Genomic DNA, 23047 nt, shown 5'->3' with positions numbered 1-23047 from the left:
ACATATGTTAGGCTATTCTATTTGTTAGGGATTTTGGAGAAATGAAGATGAAATTTCTATTCACATCTCTGTTGGAGATATTCCAAGCCAAAAGAGGTTTAGAAAGTGTTCTTTAAAAGTAAAGAATACAATTTGTAACCCCCACATGCCCTCAATTTGCCCCATACTTCTGAGAAAAATTCTACTCTGGCATGACATCTGATATATGAATTTTGAGATGGATTGCCTTGGTTTTTATGAAACCGGGGAAAGAGGAGCAGTGGTTTGGAATATATACTGTATATATATTATTGGTATAAGAAATTGGTTGTGGTGAAGGTACTAGTACTCCATAATAAACACACCTCCATACTCCCAAAAAAAGTGAAAAGAAGATTTGAATGTTTAGGGTTCTGTTTTATATATCTTTAGCTTTTTTTACACCTATCACTAATACCTACAACAAAGCAAAGAAGATAGTTCCCTATACTTTTTAAGCAATAGTGAATTCATTCACTATTGACAAGAGTAAGCCTTTCAGTAAATCTATAGTCACTTTAAATCACCATTTTTCTTGGGGACTCTTAAGTGTATAAAACATACAGGTCATAGACCTGTAAAATCAAATTTCCAAGAAGGGAACTGGGTTGCTGAGGGGCACACATTTTTAGTAGCACTTGGGGAAAACTGGCTGATTTTCCCACCTCCTGAAACAACAGCAATCCGGGCTGCTGCAAGAGACAGGCAGAGCTCTCTCCCTCTCCCCTGAAGAGCTGATACTATTTCCACCAAAGAGGGAGGAGGAAAAAACTGTTACTAACCTTTCCATAACTGTTGTTGTTGTTCAAGATGTGTTGCACGTGTCCATTCCTATGTATGCGTATGCTCGCCCCAAGCACAGATGCCAGAAATTTTCCCCTCAGTGATATCTGTTGGGTCGGCTCTACTCCCCCCTGGAGTTGCACGCTCATAGCACCAGTATAAAAGGGTCCTACTGACCCATGCCCCCTCAGTTCCTTCTTTCAGGCTCACTCTGAAGACGGGTACGAGGGCGGGTCTTGGAAAGAACATGTGCAACACACCTCAAAGAACAACAGTTATGGAAAGGTTAATAACCATTTTTCCTTCGAGTGTTTGCACATGTCCATTCCAATGTAGGTGATTCCCAAGATGTTGTCCAAGTGAAGAGTTCAGAGTCTACCGACACGCTGACTGCAACATCACTTGACCAAATCCAGCATTGTCCCTAGCCTGTTGGGTGATGGTGTAATGAGAAGCAAAAGTGCGAACTGACAACCACATCGCCGATCTACAAATGTCCTGGATAGGAACTTGTGCTACAAATGCTACCCAAGATGCTCGGGCCTTTGTGGAATGTACTGTCAGGGCAGGTGGAGCAGGAACCTTTGCCAGGTCATAGCATATGTGGATGCAGGATGTGATCCATGATGAAATTCTCTGGGCTGAGACAGGAAGACCTTTCATCTTGTCTGCAATGGCTATGAATAGTTGAGTAGTTTTCCAAAATGGTTTAGTCCTTGATGTAGAAGGCCAGTGCACATCTAATATCTAGCAAGTGGAGGCTTTGTTCTTCCCTGTGGGTATGTGGTTTCAGATAAAAGACCATCAGGAAGATAGCCTGTTTACTATGGAACTACAAAACCACTTTCGGAAGGAAGGCTGGATAAGGACACAATTGAACTTTGTCCTTGAAGAACACTGTGTATGGTAGTTCTCATGTTAGGGCATGGATCTCCGAGACCCTTTTGGCAAAAGTAATGGCCTGGTGGTCACCCTCCAGGACACACTGAGAAGAGAGAGCGTGTTGCCAGCAGATCAAATGGGGGTTCTGTCAGTTTTGATAATACCAGGGTTGAGGTCCGAGAGAGAGATTGGTTGTCATACAATCTCTCAAACCTTAAGAATCCAATTAGAGATGATGTTCAAGAACACAGATCAGCCATTAGCCCATGGGTGAAAAGCTGAGATTGCGGCCAGATGGACTCTAATAGATGCCACAGTTAGACCTTGTTGTTTCAGGTGCAGTAAGTAGTCCAAAATGAATAGTATCGATGATTGCGCAGGCGATACTGTCTTCTGCATGGACCAGATAGAGAACCTCTTCCACTTTGCCAGGTAAGTAGCTCTGGTGGATGGCTTCCTGCTCCCTAGTAGGAGCCTATACAGGAAGGATGGGCTCCACCTTAACCAAAGTGGATCCAGACTGCTGGCACTTAACATTAAAAAAGTTGCAGAGCAGTTTTTAAACTAAGAGATGGGGGAAAGCTGATTGCTGCAGAGGAGCACGTGGATTGGACAGACTTCTCTTAGAGGAGAGTCTATTGATAGAGATTATCTAGGTTTTAGTCAGGAGGAGAGGATGGAAGAGGATAAAGTATGGGCCAGATCAGAAAGAAATGTTCACATAAAAAAGAATCTGACACATCACAAAAAGGGCAGACAAATAAACAGTGACAAGTTTTTAAAGTGCTTGTACACAAATGCTAGAAGTCTAAATAATAAGATGGGTGAACTAGAGTGCCTCATGTTAAAGGAGGATATTGATATAATAGGCATCACAGAAACCTGGTGGAGTGAGGACAATCAATAGGACCCAATCATTCCGGCGTACAAAATATATCAGAAGCGCAGAACAGGTTGTGCTGCGCGGGGGGAGGAGAGTGGCACTATATGGGAAAGAAAATGTAGAATCAAATGAAGCAAAAATCTTAAATGAATCCACATGTTCCATAGAATCTCTATGGATAATAATTGCATGCTTTAATAAGAATATAACAGTATGGATCAATCACCTGACCAGGACAGTGATAGTGATTATGAAATGCTAAGGGAGATTAGAGAGGCTATCAAAATAAAGAACTCAATAATAGTGGGGGATTTCAATTATCCCCATATTGATTGGGTACATGTCACCTCAGGACGAAATGCAGACACACAATTTCTCGATACTTTAAATGACTGCTTCTTGGAGCAGCTGGTACAGGAACCCACAAGGGGAGAGGCAATTCTCGATCTATTCCTGAGTGGAGTGCAGGATCTGGTCCAAGAGGTAACTATAACAGGACCGCTTGGAAATAGTGACCATAATATAATAACATTTAACATTCCTGTGGTGGGAAGAACACCTCAGCAGCCCAACACTGTGGCATTTAATTTCAGAAAGGGGAACTATGCACAAATGAGGAGGTTAGTTAAACAGAAATTAAAAGGTACAGTGACTAGAGTGAAATCCCTGCAAGCTGCATAGACACTTTTCAAAGACACCATAACAGAGGACCAACTTGCATGTATACCCCAAATTAAAAAAACACAGTAAAAGAACTAAAAAAGAGCCACCATGGCTTAACAACCATGTAAAAGAAGCAGTGAGAGATAAAAAGGCATCTTTTCAAAAGTGGAAGTCAAATCCTAGTGAGGTAAATAGAAAGGAGCATAAACACTGCCAAATTAATTGTAAAAATGTAAGAAGAAAAGCCAAAAAGGAGTTTGAAGAACAGCTAGTCAAAAACTCAAAAGGTAATAACAAAACGTTTTTTAAGTACACCAGAAGCAGAAAGCCTGCTAAGGGGCCCCTGTACGATCCAAATACAAAAGGAGCACTTAAAGACGAGAAACTAAATGAAGTCATTGTGGAGAAACTAAATGAATTCTTTGCTTCAGTCTTCACAGCTGAGGATGTTAGGGAGATTCCCAAACCTGAACCGTCCTTTGTAGGTGATGAATCTGAGGAATTGACACAGATTAAAGTGTCATTAGAGGAGGTTTTGGAATTAATTGATAAACATAACAGTAACAAGTCACCGGGACCAGATGGCATTCACCCAAGAGTTCTGAAAGAACTCAAATGTGAAATTGCAGAACTATTAACTATGATTTGTAACCTGTCCTTTAAATCAGTTTCTGTACCCAGTGACTGGAAGATAGCTAATATAATGCCAATATTTAAAAAGGGAGCGAGAGGTGATCCCAGCAATTACAGACCAGTAAGTCGAACGTCAGTACCGGGCAAATTAGTGGAAACAATAGTAAAGAATAAAATTGTCAGACACATGGAAGAACATAAATTGTTGCGCAAAAGTCAACATAGTTTCTGTAAAGGGAAATCATGTCTTACTAATCTATTAGAGTTCTCTGAAGGGGTCAACAAACATGTGGACAAGTGGGATCCAGCGGACATAGTGTACTTAGATTTCCAGAAAGCCTTTGACAAGGTCCCTCACCAAAGGCTCTTACGTAAGTTAAGTTGTCATGGGATAAGAGGGAAGATCCTTTCATGGACTGAGAACTAGTTAAAAAACAGGGAACAAAGGGTAGGAATAAATGGTAAATTTTCAGAATGGAGAGGGTAACTAGTGGTGTTCCCCAAGGGTCAGTCCTAGGACCAATCCTATTCAACTTATTCATAAATGATCTGGAGAAAGGGGTAAACAGTGAGGTGGCAAAGTTTGCAGGAGATACTAAACTGCTCAAAATAGTTAAGACCAAAGCAGACTGTGAAGAACTTCAAAAAGATCTCACAAAACTAAGTGATTGGGCAACAAAAATGGCAAATGAAATTTAATGTGGATAAATGTAAAGCAATGCACACTGGAAAAAATAAGCCCAACTATACATACAATGTGATGGGGGCTAATTTAGCTACAACTAATCAGGAAAGAGATCTTGGAGTCATCATGGATAATTCTCTGAAGACGTCCATGCAGTGTGCAGCAGCAGTCAAAAAAGCAAACAGGATGTTAGGAATCATTAAAAAGGGGATAGAGAATAAGACGGAGAATATTTTATTGCCCTCGTATAAATCCATGGTACGTCCACATCTTGAATACTGCGTACAGATGTCGTCTCCTCATCTCAAAAAAGATATACTGGCATTAGAAAAGGTTCAGAGAAGGGCAACTAAAATGATTAGGGGGCTGGAACGGGTCCCATATGAGGAGAGATTAAAGAGACTAGGACTTTTCAGCTTGGAAAAGGGGGGATATGATAGAGGTATATAAAATCATGAGTGGTGTGGAGAAAGTGAATAAGGAATAGTTATTTACTTGTTCCCATAATAGAAGAACTAGGGACCACCAAATGAAATGAACAGGCAGCAGGTTTAAAACAAATAAAAGGAAGTTCTTCACACAGGGCACAGTCAACCTGTGGAACTCCTTGCCTGAGGAGGTTGTGAAGGCTAGGACTATAACAGGGTTTAAAAGAGAACTGCGTAAATTCATGGAGGTTAAGTCCATTCCTGGCTATTAGCCAGGATGGGTAAGGAATGGTGTCCCTAGCCTCTGTTTGTCAGAGGGTGGAGATGGATGGCAGGAGAGAGATCATTTGGTCATTAACTGTTAGGTTCACTCCCTCTGGGGCACCTGGCATTGGCCACTGTCGGCAGACAGGATACTGGGGTGGATGGACCTTTGGACTGACCCAGTATGGCCATTCTTATGTTCTTATGTTCTCATGGACCTGGTCCGAGCCTGCTAGCTCTGTGGGGTTCAGCCACAGAGTTTCCAGGCCGTCAGATGGAGGGACTTGAGGATCAGGTGATACAGGCAGCCGTGGTCCTGCGAGATCAGGTCTGGATGCAGAGGCAGAAGGACTGGCGTCCACCGAGAGGCCTAGAAGTGTGGTGAACCAATACTGGCGGGGCCAGGCAGGGGCTACCGGGATGACTCACGCTTTGTCTCTTCTGATTCTCAGCAAGACCCTGGGTATGAGAGGAATAGGAGGAAACACATAGAAGAGATGAACTATCCAAGAGAGGAGGAAGGCATCTACGACAGATCTAGGGGCTGTGGCACAGGAGGGAGGAGAACTGCAGACGCTTCTTGTTGTGCTTTGTCGCGAACAGGTGTATCTTGGGTGTTCCCCACCTTGGAAAATGGTTTTCATGACATCTGGGTGAATGAATCACTCGTGGTGGTTGTAGAAGGATCTGCTGAGGTGATCCACTAGACTGTTCTGCAATCCTGGCAGATAGGAGGCCTTGAGGTGGATTGAACGGACTATGCAAAATTCCCGCAAGCGTGGCGCTTCTTGACATAGGGGAGAGGAACGTGCTCCTCCCTGCCTGTTCATAAAAAACATCGCCGTTGTGTTGTCTGTGAGAATTGACACATTCTTGCCTGCCACCTGAGGCTGGAATGCCTGGGAAGCCAAGTGCACTGTCCTAAGCTCCCTGACGTTGATGATGCAGCGAGCACTCTTCCTGAGACCAGAGGCCCTGCATTCTGAGGGAATCCAAGTGAGCACACCAGCCCCTCGCTGAAGCTTCTGTAATGAGAGATACTGATGGTTGGAGCCTTGAGAACAGGACTCCTGCATGCACCATCAGGGGGTCTAGCCACCAGTTGAGGGAGGAAAGCACTGACAGGGGAACTGTGATCACTGTGTCCAAATGGTATTGGCTTAGCAAGTATACCAACGCCAGCTATGATTGGAGAGGTTGGAGTCCAAGTCTTGCATGCTGCACCACACAGATGCACGAGGCCATGTGGCCCAGGAGCTTCAAGCAGTTTCTTGCTGTCGCGATGGGATGATCTCTGAGGCTCTCTATAAGCATCACTATTGCCTGGAGTCACCCTGCTCGGAGGCAGTCTCAGGCCAGTTATCGAGGTAAGGGTAAAGCTGAATCCCCTGCCTCCTCAAGAACACTGCAACGACTGCCAGGCACTTCGTGAACACCCAAGGGCCGCTGACAGGCCAAAAGATAGAATTGTGAATTGGTATTGTATGTGGTTCACCATGAATCTGAGGAATCTTCTGTGAAATAAAATTGAAAAATGGAAGTAAGCTTCCTTCAAATCGAGGGCTGCATAACAATCCCCTGGAGGTAGGAGATGATGGAAGCCAAGGAGACCACGCAGAACTTTAGCTTTTTCATGTATCTGTTGAGGTTTTGGAGGTCCAGAAGAAGTCTGAGACCACCAATGGCTTTCAGGATTAGGAAATATCAGGAGTAGAACCCTTGGCCCCTCAACTCAGGTGGAACTCTTCCACGGCTCCCAACCTTAGGAGCGACTACAACTCTTGGGCTAGAATTTTCTTGTGAGAAGGGTTCCCGAAGAGGGACAGAGAGGGAGGCTGGGAAGGGGGGGAAAAACTGAATTGAAGGGTATGTCCTACTGCTATCGAGCTTAACACCCAGCGGTCTGTCATAATATGGGCCCAAGCCTGACAGAAATGGGAGAAATGATTTGCAAATACGGAGTAGGTTGGATCAGAGTCCTGTCCTGGTATGTCATCCCCAAGCATCCCATCAAAAGGCCTGCTTGGACCCTCCTTCCCCCACCCCCCACCCAGTGTTTGGGGGGAGTAGACAGACATGGAAGAGGATTCTGGAGATCTTCTCCTAAAGCCCCTGCTCCTCTTCCTGTGAGAGTCCTGCCTGGCAGGCGGTGAGAAAAATCAAGAGGCCAGTTGAAGTTTATAATACTTCCTCATGGGCGCCAGTGTTTAGACGCATCGGGACTTCAAGGTAGCCCTGGAGTCCTTTACACTGTGCAGCCTAGAGTCTGTTTGCTTGGAAAAGAGCGACATGCCCTCAAAAGGGCAAAGTCTGTTGGACCTCGTGTGGTAGGCTGAAGGATTGAAGCCATGAGCTTCTGCGCATTGCTACTGCGGGGCACATAGATTGCGCTGCCGCATCCACCGCATCCAAGGCTGCTTGTTGGGACACCTTTGCCACAGACTTCCCTTCCTCCAGGAGAGATGCAAACTCTCATCTGGACTCCAGGGACAACAGTTCCTTAAATTTCAGCATGGAGTCCCAGGAATTAAAATTGTATCTGCTCAGGAGCACTTGTTGGTTCGGGATCCTGAGCTGTAGGCTGCCTGTCGAATAGACCTTTCTGCCAAAAAGGTCTAACTTTTTGGCATCCTCGGCCTTGGGGGTTGCCCCTTGTAGCCCCTGTTGCTCCTACCTGTTGGCTGCTGACACCACCAAAGAGCCCGGGGTGGGGGTTGTATACAAACATTCATATCCCTTAGACCTGGAACAAAGTATTTCTTTTCAGTTTTCTTTGCCATCGACTGAAGGGACACTGGGGTCTGCCACAATGCCTCTATGGCGTCCATAATGCCTTCATTAAGGGCAGTGCTAGTCTTCATGGGCCCGTTGATGTTATGATGTCCACTAAGACATAGGAGGATTCCCAGACCTCCTCCACCTGGATGCCCAGGTTTTTAGCCACTCTCTTAAGGAGCTCTTGATGAACCCTATAGTCATCCTGAGAGGGCACTATGTCCATTCCTGCCATTGCCTCAATCAGAAGAGGAAGTCTGTATCAGTAGGGGGCACTGTATTTCTACCTCAACACCAGACGGGTCTCGCGGAGCTGGCTCTGGGTATTCGGTACAGACTTCAGTACCAAAGCCAGGATGTAGATCGGATCGGAATGGAGGCAGAGCTCTGGCCTCAGATGCCACAGAGTCCGACCTTCCAGATTGGGGCCCCTGCATCAGTGGAAAAGCCCAGGGGTTCCAGAAGTGCCACTGTACTGGCATCTGCCATTGCCCCAGGGGTTATGCCGTGGGTGGGATTCCCTGGGCCAGGTCCATAGTAGGATAGTGCAGGCTGGAGTGATGGTACCAGCTTCTGCGTGAGGTATATGACTCTGCCTCTGAATCAGACTCCAAAGACTCCCTGTCAGAAGACTTGGGAGGAGTGGTGCTCACCGGTGCCGGTGATCAGTGCAGAGAGGAAGAAGATTGGTATTGGACCATCATAGCAGGTTTCCCCTTGGAAGGCACAAGGGGTCTTGGCACCACAGAGGTTCTCCCCACCAGCAAGGAATCTGCAGGCTCCTACACAGCCAGGGATGCTGGGACCAGCATTGAGAGGATGTCTCTTGGTGTGGCGAACGCCTCTGGAATAGATGGTAATGCCAAAGCATTGGTACCTCTGGTGGCTCTCTTGCATTGGCAAGTCCATCGGTGCCGGACTCAGTGGTACCCTCTCTGGGGCCAGAGTCAACGGTGCTGCACAGATCACCAGGGCTATGGAGTAGTCCGACGCAGGTCACACTCTGCTAGTCTCTCCATGCCCTGTCAACCTCAGGATCGGGGAGTGTCCTCTGTCAGTCTTCCTCTGCTTTTTCCTAGGCACTGGAGATGATGCTGAGATACTCGTGAGGTGGACAAAGTTTTGGTCCTCAGTACTGGTGATGAGGAACAGCGCCGAGGATTCCAAACAGCCATCAGGGCGCTCCTCGCCGAAGCTGAAATATTTGGTGCAGAGTCTGAGTGACCAGGCTCCGAGGAAGGTATTAGTACTGCCTCCATTAGGATGAACTCCAATCTAGTGTCCCTGTCTTTTCTGGTGAGGGGCCTGAAGTCCTTATAGATCTTACGGTGCTCCCAAACATGAGCTTCCCCCAGGCACTTAAGCCAGCTGGAATGGGGGTCGCTCACAGGCATAGACTTGTGACACCAGTCATAAGGCTTAAAACCCGAGACCGGGGTATGCCCCGGCATCGGAGCAGAGATGAACTCTGCTAAATGGAGAACTACTAACAGAAAACTTAACTATTATGTAAAAGTTAACTACATACAATAAAAAGAGAAAAGTCCACTGGGAGAGTACTTGCAGAATTGCAAAGACAAAGTACTGCCAGCGACCATCACAGGCAGTAAGAAGGAAGTGAGAGGGTACGCATCAGCACGACTGTTTATACATACTGGCACTAGGAGCACGCGACTCCAGGGGGACCAGAGCTGACCCAACAGACAGCACCGAGGGAAAAAATTTCTGGCAGCTGTGCTTGGGGCAAGCACACACCTACATTGGAATGGACATGTGCAAGTACTTGAAGAAGAAGAGCGCAGCAGCTCAGCTCCACTCCCCCCCTCCTGCCCTGTGACCAATGAGTTGACTCCTCTGCTCCTCCTCACCTCTTCCCCTCAGCAGCACCAGGCTTGTAAAGGAGCAGAGGGAGTTAAGAACTCCTGCAGCTGCTCCTCCCCCAGCATGGAAGAGAAGGGGAACCCACTGCACCACCCCAGGGCCTGGATGGGGGATTGTGGGCAGCACTGACTTGGAGGCCAGAATTGTTGAGCAGGGGTACGGGCTGATATGGGGGTGATGCCAGGCACATACACACACACACACACACACACTCCCATACACACTTTTCATACCACTTTAAGCACTGTGCCTGTATCATAAATAGGGTCCCACCAAATTCACAGCCATGAAAAATGTGTCACAGACCGTGAAATCTGGTCTTTTGTGTGCTTTTACCCTATACTATACAGATTTCTTGGGGGAGACCAGCTTTTCTCAAATTGGAGGTCCTGATCCAAAAGGGAGTTGCAAGATTATTTTAGGGGTCATGGTATTGGAACCCTTACTTCTGCGCTGCTGCTGCTAGTGGCAGCTCTGTCTTCAGAGTTGGGCTCCTGGCCAGCAGCCGCCACTCTCCAGCTGCCCAGCTCTGAAGGCAGCGCTGCCGCCAGCAGCAGCGCAAAAGAAAGGGTAGCAGTACCGTAACCCCTCCTACAATAACCTTTGACTAACCACCCCCCGCAAATCCTTTTTGAGTCTGGACTCCTACAGTTAACAACGCTGTGAAATTTCAGATTTAAATAGCTGAAATCATGAAATTTACTATTTTAAAAATCCTACGACTGTGAAATTGACCAAAATGGACCGTGAATTTGGGAGGGCCCTAATAATAAAATACAGTAAGTAGTACACTATATAAGAACAGCTACAGTTGTAATTAATGCTTGTTTAGTAATTTCGGGTAATTTCTTGTCAGATTTTAAAACAGTTTAATATGCAACAGTCTATTTCTCCTGCACTTCTAACACCACTCATCACTTAGTCACTTAAACACATTTTTCATAGTGCTTTAATTATCTTCCTCTCAAACAGATCCCATTCTAGTCCTACCCCACTTGTATGAAGAAAAGATGTGAATCAGCAACAAACTGCTAAACAATGGCTATATCTTCCAGGTCTGAGTTTCAAACAGATGAGATATCTGAACACAGACCTTACATTTTAAAGGTTTTACTTGCATCGTAGCAGGTATCAATAATGTAGAAACTGAAGTTAAGAGAAAATGCTGCAGTTCCATTGGAATTTTCAAACATATGCTGTGGGCCTGTTATACAACTAAGTGGTTTCTATCTGAAAGAATGGGGGTTGGAAAAAGTATCATCCCTCATACAATTTTTGAATATTCCATTGAACAAATCTTAGCTGTGTTCCCTTAATACCAAATTGCTTTTTTCTTTCTTCTCAAATGACTTTACAGTGCGTTTTTTCCCCTCTAACACCTAAAATAGTTTTACAATGTGCATAGATATCTGACAACTAAAATGAAACTCTGGTATAAGTTACACTACTGCTTGGCTAAACTATATTTGGCTGTGTCCATGTTTTACATAAACCTCTCTCTCATATGTAGTACTACTAATTATAGAAAAGGCTGCTACACGGTATGGCTATTTTACTGAGTACATGTCTTCATAAAACAGATTGAGTATATATCAGTATAAGATAAACAAAGTCAAACTTTTCTGCCCTATTGTATTGTTATTGCAATACAAACATACACACATTTTGGAATAAATGTTGTCCATACAAACATTACACATTAATTTGTTAAGCTTCAATGTAACTGAGAAAAGGCATAGGTAACTTTTAATAACAACTGTTATTAACATTAAAGTTAAGATGTATGTAGACCCAAGAAAGTAACATTACAAGGACAAATATTTAGAGAGATGGCAATTAAGAGTTTGGCCAACTCTGAAAAATTGTCATTAGTTTGCCAGCCCAGGTACAAAATCTATTTATCTGGAATTTATTATGATTAGGGCCCTATATAAATCATGAGTCCATGGAGGGCACAGAAATCATGAAGATACCCCAAAACCATGATTTTCAATTTTTTTTTAAAAAGGAAAAAATGTCTGTAATAAAGTATTTAATATGAAAAATGACCTTTAGCTTACAGTGTTGCACCCATGTGCGCAAGAACAGTGTTATGCACATGCGCAGCAGAGGTGCACTACAGAAATCTGAAAAGGCAATCTAGGTGGGAAACACTGCTCACTGACAACAACAGAATGATGCATCCAAAAAAGTTAAAACGGTGTCTGCAGATGATCACACAAAAGCAGTATTTATCAAAGAATCTTACATAGTGATAGAGTTAAGCTCTTCTGTACCTCCTGCAATATTATTGTTGTCATTACAGAAAAAGAGAGTCTAATACACCTCTTGAATCACGTATTCACCAAAAGAGAAAGTCAGGAATACAAAGCAGTATGGGCAGCTGCTTTACTTGCTAAGAAACAACACCCGTGATTTCCTTGTTTCAAAACTGCACCAAAAAACGTGAAACGTGTAACTATAAATATTGATCCACCAGAGATGTATGTTTACGCAAATATCCCTCTTGAAAAACTGGACAACCCAAGCTAAGGGAATTCTTTGGATGGAATATAGCAAAAGGTAGAGAGATTTCTTCACATCTTAACTGGATTGATGAATATTTACTTGAAGCTGATGAGGTGTCACAAGCAGGATTATGGAACTCATGAAGCAGTCAGGTTGTCTGTGGACACAGATGAATCAACTGGTGGCCAAGATGAGTATGTGTCACATAATTTATTTGTTTTGCAAGGCCTAAATGGTGAAGACACACCTGACTCGGACCTGAAAGCTGTCATTGCTGATACAATTTATTCACAGGCTTGCAATAGCTTGTGCAATGGTATTGTAGTTAAGTATATGAATACCTTTGGAATGGATTTTGATTATGTAAGTGCATTTATATCTGAAAACACATCCTACATGTCAAAAGCTTACAAGCAAGTGCTTCAGGGCTTACAGCCTAACTCAGGCCAGGTCTACACTCAAAATTTAAGACACACCTGAGCAACATAGTTAAGCCAACCTAACTCCTGGAGTAGACAGCACTGGGCTGATGGAAGAATTCTTCTACCTACTCTTGGGGAGGTGGATTAACTGACGGGAGAACTTCTTCCATCACTGTATTGAGTGTATACACTGAAGCGCTACAGCAGTGCAGCTGCAGCATTTCAAGTGTAGACAAGTGCACAGTTCATCTTACCTGCAATGCTCACACAATAGACCTTTCTCGAGACATTGGGATGACCAATTTCCCACACGCTGACAAGCTAACAGTAATAGTCAAAAGGATTTTCAACGTTGTCTGAGCAGAAAATTGTGTTTTAAACAGTATCTGCAAAGCGTAGTCCAGGCTGTGGGTTCCAGTTTTCCTGTAAAATTGCACCCTGAACCACTTAAAATGAGATGGGGAAGCCAGTATGTTGCTATTGAATATCATACAGTCTATTACTTTTTACTCCGGTTTTGTGGAGGAGAAAAGAAAATTACACCAGACATGGAAGCATTGAAGAGCTGAAACATCTGGTGGAAAAATCAGAAATTTTACAGATAAAACTTGACTTCATCACAAGGCATGGCAAAGAGCTTGTTGATTTAAAATGCAATTTTTTCCTCAATGTTTAAAAACCTTTTTGACTTGCTGCTAGCGTATCAGCACATGGGAAATTGGTCATCCCAACGTTATTAGCAAGGTCTATTATGTGAGCATTGCAGGTGAGATGAATTGAGCGCTTGCCTACACCTGAAATGCTGCAGCTGCACTGCTGTAGCACTTCAATATAGACACTCAGTACAACGATGGAAGAGGTTCTCCCATCAGTGTAGTTAATCCACCTCCCCAAGAGGAGGTAGCTAAGTTGACAGAAGAATTCTTCCATCGACCCAACGATATCTACATCAGGGGTTAGGTTGGCTGTAATCCTGTAAAATCCATATTCATCAAATGTACAATCAAAGTTGACTTAACACATATTGAGCACTCAAATGTTAGCAACACAGCAGTGACACAGGGATTCAAAACCCATGGATTAAAACTTCTATTGAAATTTCAGATAAGCTTTCCAACTATGACAATATTAATGAAAGAAAACCGTATTTCACCCAGCGAGTATAGCAGTTCCTTAAAGGTGTAACGGTGTTTGATCCAATGAAGTATGTACATTAAGACTGGATCTCAGAGGGGGGCTCTCAGCTCCCACACTGCCCCTCTTAAGTCAGTGGAAGCACTCTTAGTGAGGATGCACACCACCGACAAAGGAGTGTAGTGTGGCCACAAAAAATTGCACTAAATTACTGCAGTGGCTGTAAGTCGATCTAACATAGGTTGACTTAAGTTTACGGGCATGTCTACACTACAGACAGAACAAATCCACTGTTCTAGCTGGCTCCTATTGTAAAAGAATTTGAAGGTTCTCCTGAGAGAAATTTAAGCTTATATTACCAGCATAGACCCTAACTTTGCCTGTGTAACTCTCAGGACTAAGGATTGTCTCCCTGATCCCTTTTTGCTACATAGCATTTTCTGTTGATGGTGAATTGTTAGGCTAAATCTTCCCAGATAATTCCTTATAATGATATTACTCATGTCACAAGTTATGCGGAAAGAAGCAATACCATTTAACTCTCCAAATTAACAGCAGCTGTAAAGAGCAGCACCACCACACTTATTTTAGAAGGAATACAGTTTTACATATAGAAAAAAATATGAAAAGTTAATACCTGCTTACTGACCATAATCTATAGCAGAACCATACACAACAGCATGAGGAGTCTCAGTTTGCCACTCCATTCTGAACTGTCAGCTAAGTGGGCTTGTAAAAAGATACATTCAGATCATGCATTTCCAACTTCTAAAATACATTGCTATGTCACCACATTCCATTTTTCACAGCACACAGCTCCAAACTCCATCACACTAACTACTATTTCTATTACAGATTTCTCCAGAATATTCAGTTATGTGAAACCCATCTCATAAGAACATAAGGGCAGCCATACCAGGTCAGACCAAAGGTCCATCTAGCCCAATAACCTGTCTTCTGACAGTGGCCAATGCCAGGTGCCCCAGAGGGAATAAACAGAACAGGTAATCATCAAGTGATCCATCCCCTGTCGCCCATTCCCAGATTCTGGCAAACAGAAGCTAGGAACACCATCCCTGCCTATTCTGGCTAATAGCCATTGATGGACCTATCCTCCATGAATTTATCTAGTTCTTTTTTGAACCCTGTTATAGTCTTGGTAGGGTGGATAAAAATCAATGATGTTTTTTTTAATTAAAAAAAAAATAGTTTTTTTTTATTTAAATTAGATTTTTTTGATAACATGCTTTTTGAGGAAAAAACCTATCTAAAGATAGTTTTAATTAAGATACTTTATAGCTTAAAGATATCTCATCGTGGAATAGTGATTATAAATACTAATTCTATAGTATGAGACAATATATTCATGTAATGTTTAAGAAAAGTTTTGTAAATGAGTTCCAATAGTTCATGGATAAGGGACCCAATCTTATGGGCTTCCACAGGCTTCTATATAGATTATTTAGGTTACTCTTTCTATCTACCCAATGGGACTCAGTGCTCAGTCTAGAAGATATCATCAGAGAAGCTTAGTTTTGCAGTTTGAGAACTGTGAATTTGTGTCTCCAGAGGTAACATACTTGTTAACAGCAAAAATGTTTTTAAATAAATAAATAATATATAGTGGTGAGAAACAACAGACCTCAACTCTATTGGCCCTCTGCAAATTTGTGTACACAGAGTCAATCCCTTACCTCTCTCTAAAACTGCAAAGTTTCAAAAAGTCCAATGAATAGAAGATCGTTGGGGCGGAATCGATCTGGACAAGGAGAAGAAGTCTGGAGATAAATGTGAGAAGCAAGCGACATATGCTTGTTTTGTTAAAATATTATATGTTTGCTGTTGAAGAAAAAAATCCAGAATACTTAACGTTGTTGTTTTAGTTAAATAAAACAGTGTAAATGTCTGTCTGGTGATGTTCTCTTCTTAATACAGCATGGCAAGGAAAATCCTTAATGATTAACCTGTTGAATTGGAGATAAATATTTATGAAGTCATTGGGAGGTGAACTACTTCAATTACCTTTGGTAAATGAAATAACCAAACAATCATTCATTTTTCTGATACAGCTGTAAAAACTAATCTGAAAAGTTTTCAAAATAAATCACTTTAAAAATGTATCGTGTGTACCTTCTAAAAATGAAACCTACATTTATCTCTGAGTTGTGAAGAATATGTATTAAGGTTATAACAACCAACAAGATTGCACTTTTATGTAGAAAACCATGATTAAATCGATATTTCCTGACTAGTGATTTAAATCATGATTTAAATCAAATCCACCCTGAGTCTTGGCCTCCACAACGTCCTCTGGCAAAGAGTTCCACAGGTTGGCTCTGCTTTGTGTGAAAAAATACTTCCTTTTGTTTGTTTTAAACCTGCTGCCTATTCATTTCATTTGGTGACCCCTAGTTCTTCTGTTATGAGGAGTAAATAACACTTCCTTATTTACTTTCTCCACACCAGTCATGGTTTAATAGATCTCTATCCCATCCCCCTTTAATCATCTCTTTTCCAAGCTAAAAAGTCCCACTCTTATTAATTTCTCCTCATGCAGAAGCCATTCCAGATGCTTAATTATTTTTCTTGCCCTTTTCTGAACCTTTTCCAATTCCAATATATCTTTTTTGAGATAGGGTGACCACATCTGCATGCAGTATTCAAGGTGTGGGCGTACCATGGATTTGTATAAAGGCAACATGATATTTTCTGTCTTCTTAGCTATCCCTTTCTTGATGATTCCCAACATTCTGTTCACTTTTTTGACTGCCGCTGTACACTGAGTGGCTGTTTTCAGAGAACTATCCACAATGACTCCAAGAACTCTTTCTTGAATGGTAACGGCTAATTTAGACTCCACCATTTTATATGTATAGTTGGAATTTTGTTTTCCAATGTGCATTACTTTGCATTTATCAACATTTAATTTCATCCGCCATTGTGTTGCCCAGTCCCCCAGTTTTGTGAGAACCTTCTGTAGCTCTTCACAGTCTGCCTGGGACTTAACTATCTTGAGTAGTTTTGTATCATCTGCATATTTTGCCACCTCACTGTTTACCCCTTTTTCCAGATCATTTATGAATATGTTAAATAGGACTGGTCGCAATACAGACCCCTGGACGACACCACTATATACCTCTCTCCATTCTGAAAACTGACCATTTATTCCTACCCTTTGTTTCCTATCTTTTAACCAGTTACCAATCCATGAGAGGACCTTCCCTCTTATCCAGTGGCAGCTAACTTTGCTTAAGAGCCTTTGGGGAGGGACCTTGTCAAAAGCTTTCTGAAAATCTAAGTACACTGGATCACCCTTGGCCACATGCTTGTTGATCTCCTCAAAGAATTCTAGTAGATTGGTGAGGCATGATTTCCCTCCACAAAAACCATCTCAGATTTGGATCCAGCTTTTCATCTTGATAGTAGATCCCTGAATAAAACGTAACTGAGAGGCAATTCAGCTACTGTGTATTGGGAAAGTAGATTGAACAGCCTATGCTAACACGTGTAAAATTTAAATATTAATCCCCTATTCAAGATGACCATTTATCACATTTAGAATGCTATATACTTCATACTGGATTCATAATGACAGTGTTTAAAACACACATCAAATCTCCTGTTCTCTCACACTTAGCCCTGGTCTACACTAGGACTTTAGGTCAAATTCAGCAGTGTTAAATCGATGTAAACCTGCACCCGTCCACACGATGAAGCCCTTCATTTCGACTTAAAGGGCTCTTAAAATCGATTTCCTTACTCCACCCCTAACAAGTGGATTAGCGCTTAAATTGGCCTTGCTGGCTCGAATTTGGGGTATGGTGGACACAATTCGACCGTATTGGCCTCTGGGAGCTATCCCAGAGTGCTCCATTGTGACCGCTCTGGACAGCACTCTCAACTCAGATGCACTGGCCAGGTAGACAGGAAAAGAACCGCGAACTTTTGAATCTCATTTCCTGTTTGGCCAGCGTGGCAAGCTGCAGGTGACCATGCAGAGCTCATCAGCAGAGGTGACCATGATGGAGTCCCAGAATTGCAAAAGAGCTTCAGCATGGACTGAACGGGAGGTACGGGATCTGATCACTGTATGGGGAGAGGAATCCGTGCTATCAGAACTCAGTTCCAGTTTTTGAAATGCCAAAACCTTTGTCAAAATCTCCTGGGCATGAAGGAGAGGCCATAACAGGGACCCGAAGCAGTGCCGCATGAAACTTAAGGAGCTGAGGCAAGCCTACCAGAAAACCAGAGAGGCGAATGGCCGCTCCGGGTCAGAGCCCCAAACATGCCGCTTCTATGATGAGCTGCATGCCATTTTAGGGGGTTCAGCCACCACTACCCCAGCCGTGTTGTCTGACTCCTTCAATGGAGATGGAGGCAACACGGAAGCAGGTTTTAGGGACGAACAAGATGATGATGACGAGGTTGTAGATAGCTCACAGCAAGCAAGCGGAGAAATCGCTTTTCCCGACAGCCAGGAACTGTTTCTCACCCTGGACCTGGAGCCAGTACCCCCCGAACCCACCCAAGGCTGCCTCCTGGACCCGGCAGGCGGAGAAGGGACCTCCGGTGAGTGTACCTTTTAAAATACTATACATGGTTTAAAAGCAAGCATGTGAAAGGATTAATTTGCCCTGGCATTTGCGGCTCTCCTGGATGTACTCCCAAAGCCTTTGCAAAAGGTTTTTGGGGAGGGCAGCCTTATTGGATCCTCCATGGTAGAACACTTTACCACTCCAGGCCAGTAACACGTACTCGGGAATCACTGTACAACAAAGCATTCTCCTTCTCCTTCCCAGAGGCTAGTGAAGATTAGAAAGAAAAAAAAAAACGCACTCGTGATGAAATGTTCTCTGAGCTCATGTTGTCCTCCCATACTGACAGAGCACAGACGAATGCATGGAGGCAAATAATGTCAGAGTGCAGGAAAGCACAAAATGACCGGGAGGAGAGGTGGCGGGCTGAAGAGAGTAAGTGGCGGGCTGAAGCTCAAATGTGGCGGCAGCGTGATGAGAGGAGGCAGGATTCAATGCTGAGGCTGCTGGAGGATCAAACCAGTATGCTCCAGTGTATGGTTGAGCTGCAGCAAAGGCAGCTGGAGCACTGACTGCCACTACAGCCCCTGTGTAACCAACCGCCCTTCTCCCCAAGTTCCATAGCCTCCACACCCAGACGCCCAAGAACGCGATGGGGGGGGGGCCTCCGGCCAACCAGCCACTCCACCACAGAGGATTGCCCAAAAAACAGAAGGCTGTCATTCAATAAATTTTAAAGTTGCAAACTTTTAAAGTGCTGTGTGGCATTTTCCTTCCCTCCTCCACCACCCCTCCTGGGCTACCTTGGTAGTCATCCCCCTATTTGTGTGATGAATGAATAAAGAATGCATGAATGTGAAGCAACAATGACTTTATTGCCTCTGCAAGCGGTGATCAAAGGGAGGAGGGGAGGGTGGTTAGCTTACAGGGAAGTAGAGTGAACCAAGGCGCAGGGGGTTTCATCAAGGAGAAACAAACAGAACTTTCACACCGTAGCCTGGCCAGTCATGAAACTGGTTTTCAAAGCTTCTCTGATGCGTACCGCGCCCTCCTGTGCTCTTCTAACCGCCTTGGTGTCTGGCTGCATGTAACCAGCAGCCAGGCGATTTGCCTCAACCTCCCACCCCGCCATAAACGTCTCCCCCTTACTCTCACAGATATTGTGGAGCGCACAGCAACAAGTAATAACAGTGGGAATATTGGTTTCGCTGAGGTCTAAGCGAGTCAGTAAACTGCGCCAGCGCGCCTTTAAACGTCCAAATGCACATTCTACCACCATTCTGCACTTGCTCAGCCTGTAGTTGAACAGCTCCTGACTACTGTCCAGGCTGCCTGTGTACGGCTTCATGAGCCATGGCATTAAGGGGTAGGCTGGGTCCCCAAGGATACATATAGGCATTTCAACATCCCTAACAGTTATTTTCTGGTCTGGGAATAAAGTCCCTTCCTGCAGCTTTTGAAACAGACCAGAGTTCCTGAAGATGCGAGCGTCATGTACCTTTCCCGGCCATCCCACGTTGATGTTGGTGAAACGTCCCTTGTGATCCACCAGAGCTTGCAGCACTATTGAAAAGAACCCCTTGCGGTTTATGTACTCGCCGGCTTGGTGCTCCGGTGCCAAGATAGGGATATGGGTTCCGTCTATGGCCCCACCACAGTTAGGGAATCCCATTGCAGCAAAGCCATCCACTATGATCTGCACATTTCCCAGGATCACTACCCTTGATATCAGCAGATCTTTGATTGAGTGGGCTACTTGCATCACAGCAGCCCCAACAGTAGATTTGCCCACTCCAAATTGATTCCCAACTGACCGGTAGCTGTCTGGCGTTGCAAGCTTCCACAGGGCTATCGCCACTTGCTTCTCAACTGTGAGGGCTGCTCTCATCTTGGTATTCATGCGCTTCAGGGCAGGGGAAAGCAAGTCACAAAGTTCCATGAAAGTGCCCTTACGCATGCAAAAGTTTCGCAGCCACTGGGAATCGTCCCAGACCTGCAACACTATGTGGTCCCACCAGTCTGTGCTTGTTTCCCGAGCCCAGAATCGGCGTTCCACAGCATGAACCTGCCCCATTAGCACCATGATGCATGCTTGGCAGGGCCCATGCTTTCAGAGAAATCTGTGTCCATGTCCTGATCACTCACGTGACCGCGCTGACGTCGCCTCCTTGCCTGGTATCGCTCTGCCAGGTTCCGGTGCTGCATATACTGCTGGATAATGCGTGTGGTGTTTAATGTGCTCCTGATTGCCAAAGTGAGCTGAGCGGCCTCCATGCTTGCTTTGGTATGGCGTCCGCACAGAAAAAAGGCGCGGAACGATTGTCTGCCGTTGCTCTGACGGAGGGAGGGGCGACTGATGACATGGCTTACAGGGTTGGCTTACAGGGAATTAAAATCAACAAACGGGGTGGCTTTACATCAATGAGTATTTCAGGCAGGACTTCACAGAGGGTTCCAATAAGAAATGGTGCACCTAAGTAATTGTTCTTATTGGAACAAGCAGGTTGGTCTGGCCTCTGATTGATACATGGCTAGATTTACCTCGCTGCACCTTCTCTGTGAGTGACTGCAGTGTGACCTAGAGGAATGAGTCCCCTAGACGGGGAAGCAAATGAGTACAAAACAAATCTGGTCTATTTCTTGTTTTGATCCACTCCATCTATGTTTTACATCTTTGGCTGGCAGCAGACGGTGCAGAAGGACTGCAAGCCAACCACATCTCACGGCTGCTCGGCAGAAGATGGTACAATAGGACGGCTAGCAATCCATATCGCCTGCCTGCTCACCATAAGATGGTTCAACAGGACTGACTGCAGGACTAAAGAGAATGACCTGGTCAAGTCACTTCTAATGTAGTCCCTGCACCCATGTCTGCCCAGGCGCTCCTGGCCGATGTGGCCAGGAGCACCTCGGACATGACGATGACAGCTACCAGTCCTATTGTACCGTCTGCTGCCAGAAGGCAATGGGTTGCTGCTGCTGTGTAGCAATGCAGTACCGCATCTGCCAGCAACCAGGAGACATACGGTGACGGTTACCTGAGCGGGCTCCATGCTTGCCGTGGTATGGCGTCTGCACAGGTAACTCACGAAAAAAGGCGCGAAACGATTGTCTGCTGCTGCTTTCACGGAGGGAGTGAGGGAACAGGGGCCTGACGATATGTACCCAGAACCACCCGCGACAATGTTTTAGCCCCATCAGGCATTGGGATCTCAACCCAGAATTCCAATGGGCAGCGAACACTGCGGGAACTGTGGGATAGCTACCCACAGTGCAACACTCCGGAAGTCGACGCTTGCCTTGGTACTGTGGAAGCATTCCGCCGAGTTAATGCACTTAATGCACTTAGAGCATTTTCTGTGGGGACACCCACACTCGAATATATAAAACCGATTTCTAAAAAACCAACTTCTATAAATTCGACCTAATTTCGTAGTGTAGACATACCCTTAAAGTAACTGCTGTATGCACAAATGCAAGTCCTAAAATCAAGACCCCAGATTTTTAAATAGTGTGTGAAAATAAATATCCCTCCTTTGCTTCCTATAGCAAGTACATTCTAAACCAAGTTAATTAAACTACAGAAGACAAAACAATGTCTGAACTCAAAATTTTCATCATCTCTCCCCCTCAACATCAATATAATGAAGAGTGATCTACGAGGATAAAAATGAAAGATTCATAGTTTAAAAGCAAATCCTCCCAGTTCATAACACTTACCCTGTGCGCGACTGTCCAACTTTATCACATATATCTAAGATGAGGCCCCAGTCCTCTGCAGTATTCATCTCACTAGTTGCTTTCTCTGGTTAAAAAAAAAAAAAGAGAGAGAGAGAGAGTAAATAGACCAGAATAAACTTCTTGTTCTCATATATGTGAAAGTTTAACATAGAACTACCAAGATTTAATGCTGTAAGATTGCTGTTAAATGCCAATGTTTGACATACCTTGCTTTTAATTAATTTCTTGAAGTAGTTCTTACAAATTTGCATTTTACACACATGTATTTTTTACTGTTGTATCAAACATTAAAATATTCAAACATTCACTTGGTGCCCTAGTATTTGAATTAATAAGCTAATGAGCATTTTACTTTTTCTGTTTGCATTTCAAACAATACATACTCAGAATTATTTTTATATTCAAAGAAATATATCAGCTTTCAAGAAAATTTTGTGCACTCTTAGTTCTTGGTCTGCAAATGAATTCCAAAGGCTACCACTTCCCAGGACATTAGTATACTGTTTGCCACATCAATACATCCTTGTGCCTCAGCAATTCAGCCACAACATATTCAGTAAGACAAAGTTAAACAAACACCTGTCAGGAATGGTCTAGATAATACTTAGTCCTGCCATGGGTGCAGGGGACTGGACTAGATGACCTCTTGAGGTCCCTTCCAGTCCGATGATTCTAATATGCTGCAGTGTCTTGTGCTTGCCTGATGCTTGTTTGTAAATATAGTTTTCTGCACTTTCACAATCTGTAGGTTGTGACCTCCATTAGACTGCAATGGATCCACAATGGGTTCAAGGATGGGTTAAAAAAGAGAA

General features: G+C 44.0%; 1 protein-coding gene across 3 annotated transcripts in view; it reads right to left on the bottom strand.

Moving 5' to 3' along the window:
• STAM (signal transducing adaptor molecule) overlaps positions 1-23047 on the bottom strand; it is a 79034-nt gene that overhangs the window by 33449 nt on the left and 22538 nt on the right. For 2 of the 3 annotated variants that reach the window (XM_077808178.1, XM_077808179.1), the window contains exon 2: positions 22215-22299. In XM_077808178.1, the coding sequence (XP_077664304.1) occupies positions 22215-22299 (85 nt within the window). Of the gene's footprint in view, positions 1-15653; positions 15745-22214; positions 22300-23047 lie in introns of those variants that run through there. The other variant, XM_077808181.1, reaches the window with a different exon arrangement.

The sequence above is a fragment of the Eretmochelys imbricata genome, chromosome 2, assembly GCF_965152235.1.
Source record: "Eretmochelys imbricata isolate rEreImb1 chromosome 2, rEreImb1.hap1, whole genome shotgun sequence".
Lineage (NCBI taxonomy): Eukaryota > Metazoa > Chordata > Testudines > Cheloniidae > Eretmochelys > Eretmochelys imbricata.
The sequence above is the reverse complement of the archived record's forward strand: the minus strand, read 5'-3'. Positions and strand labels throughout refer to the sequence as shown.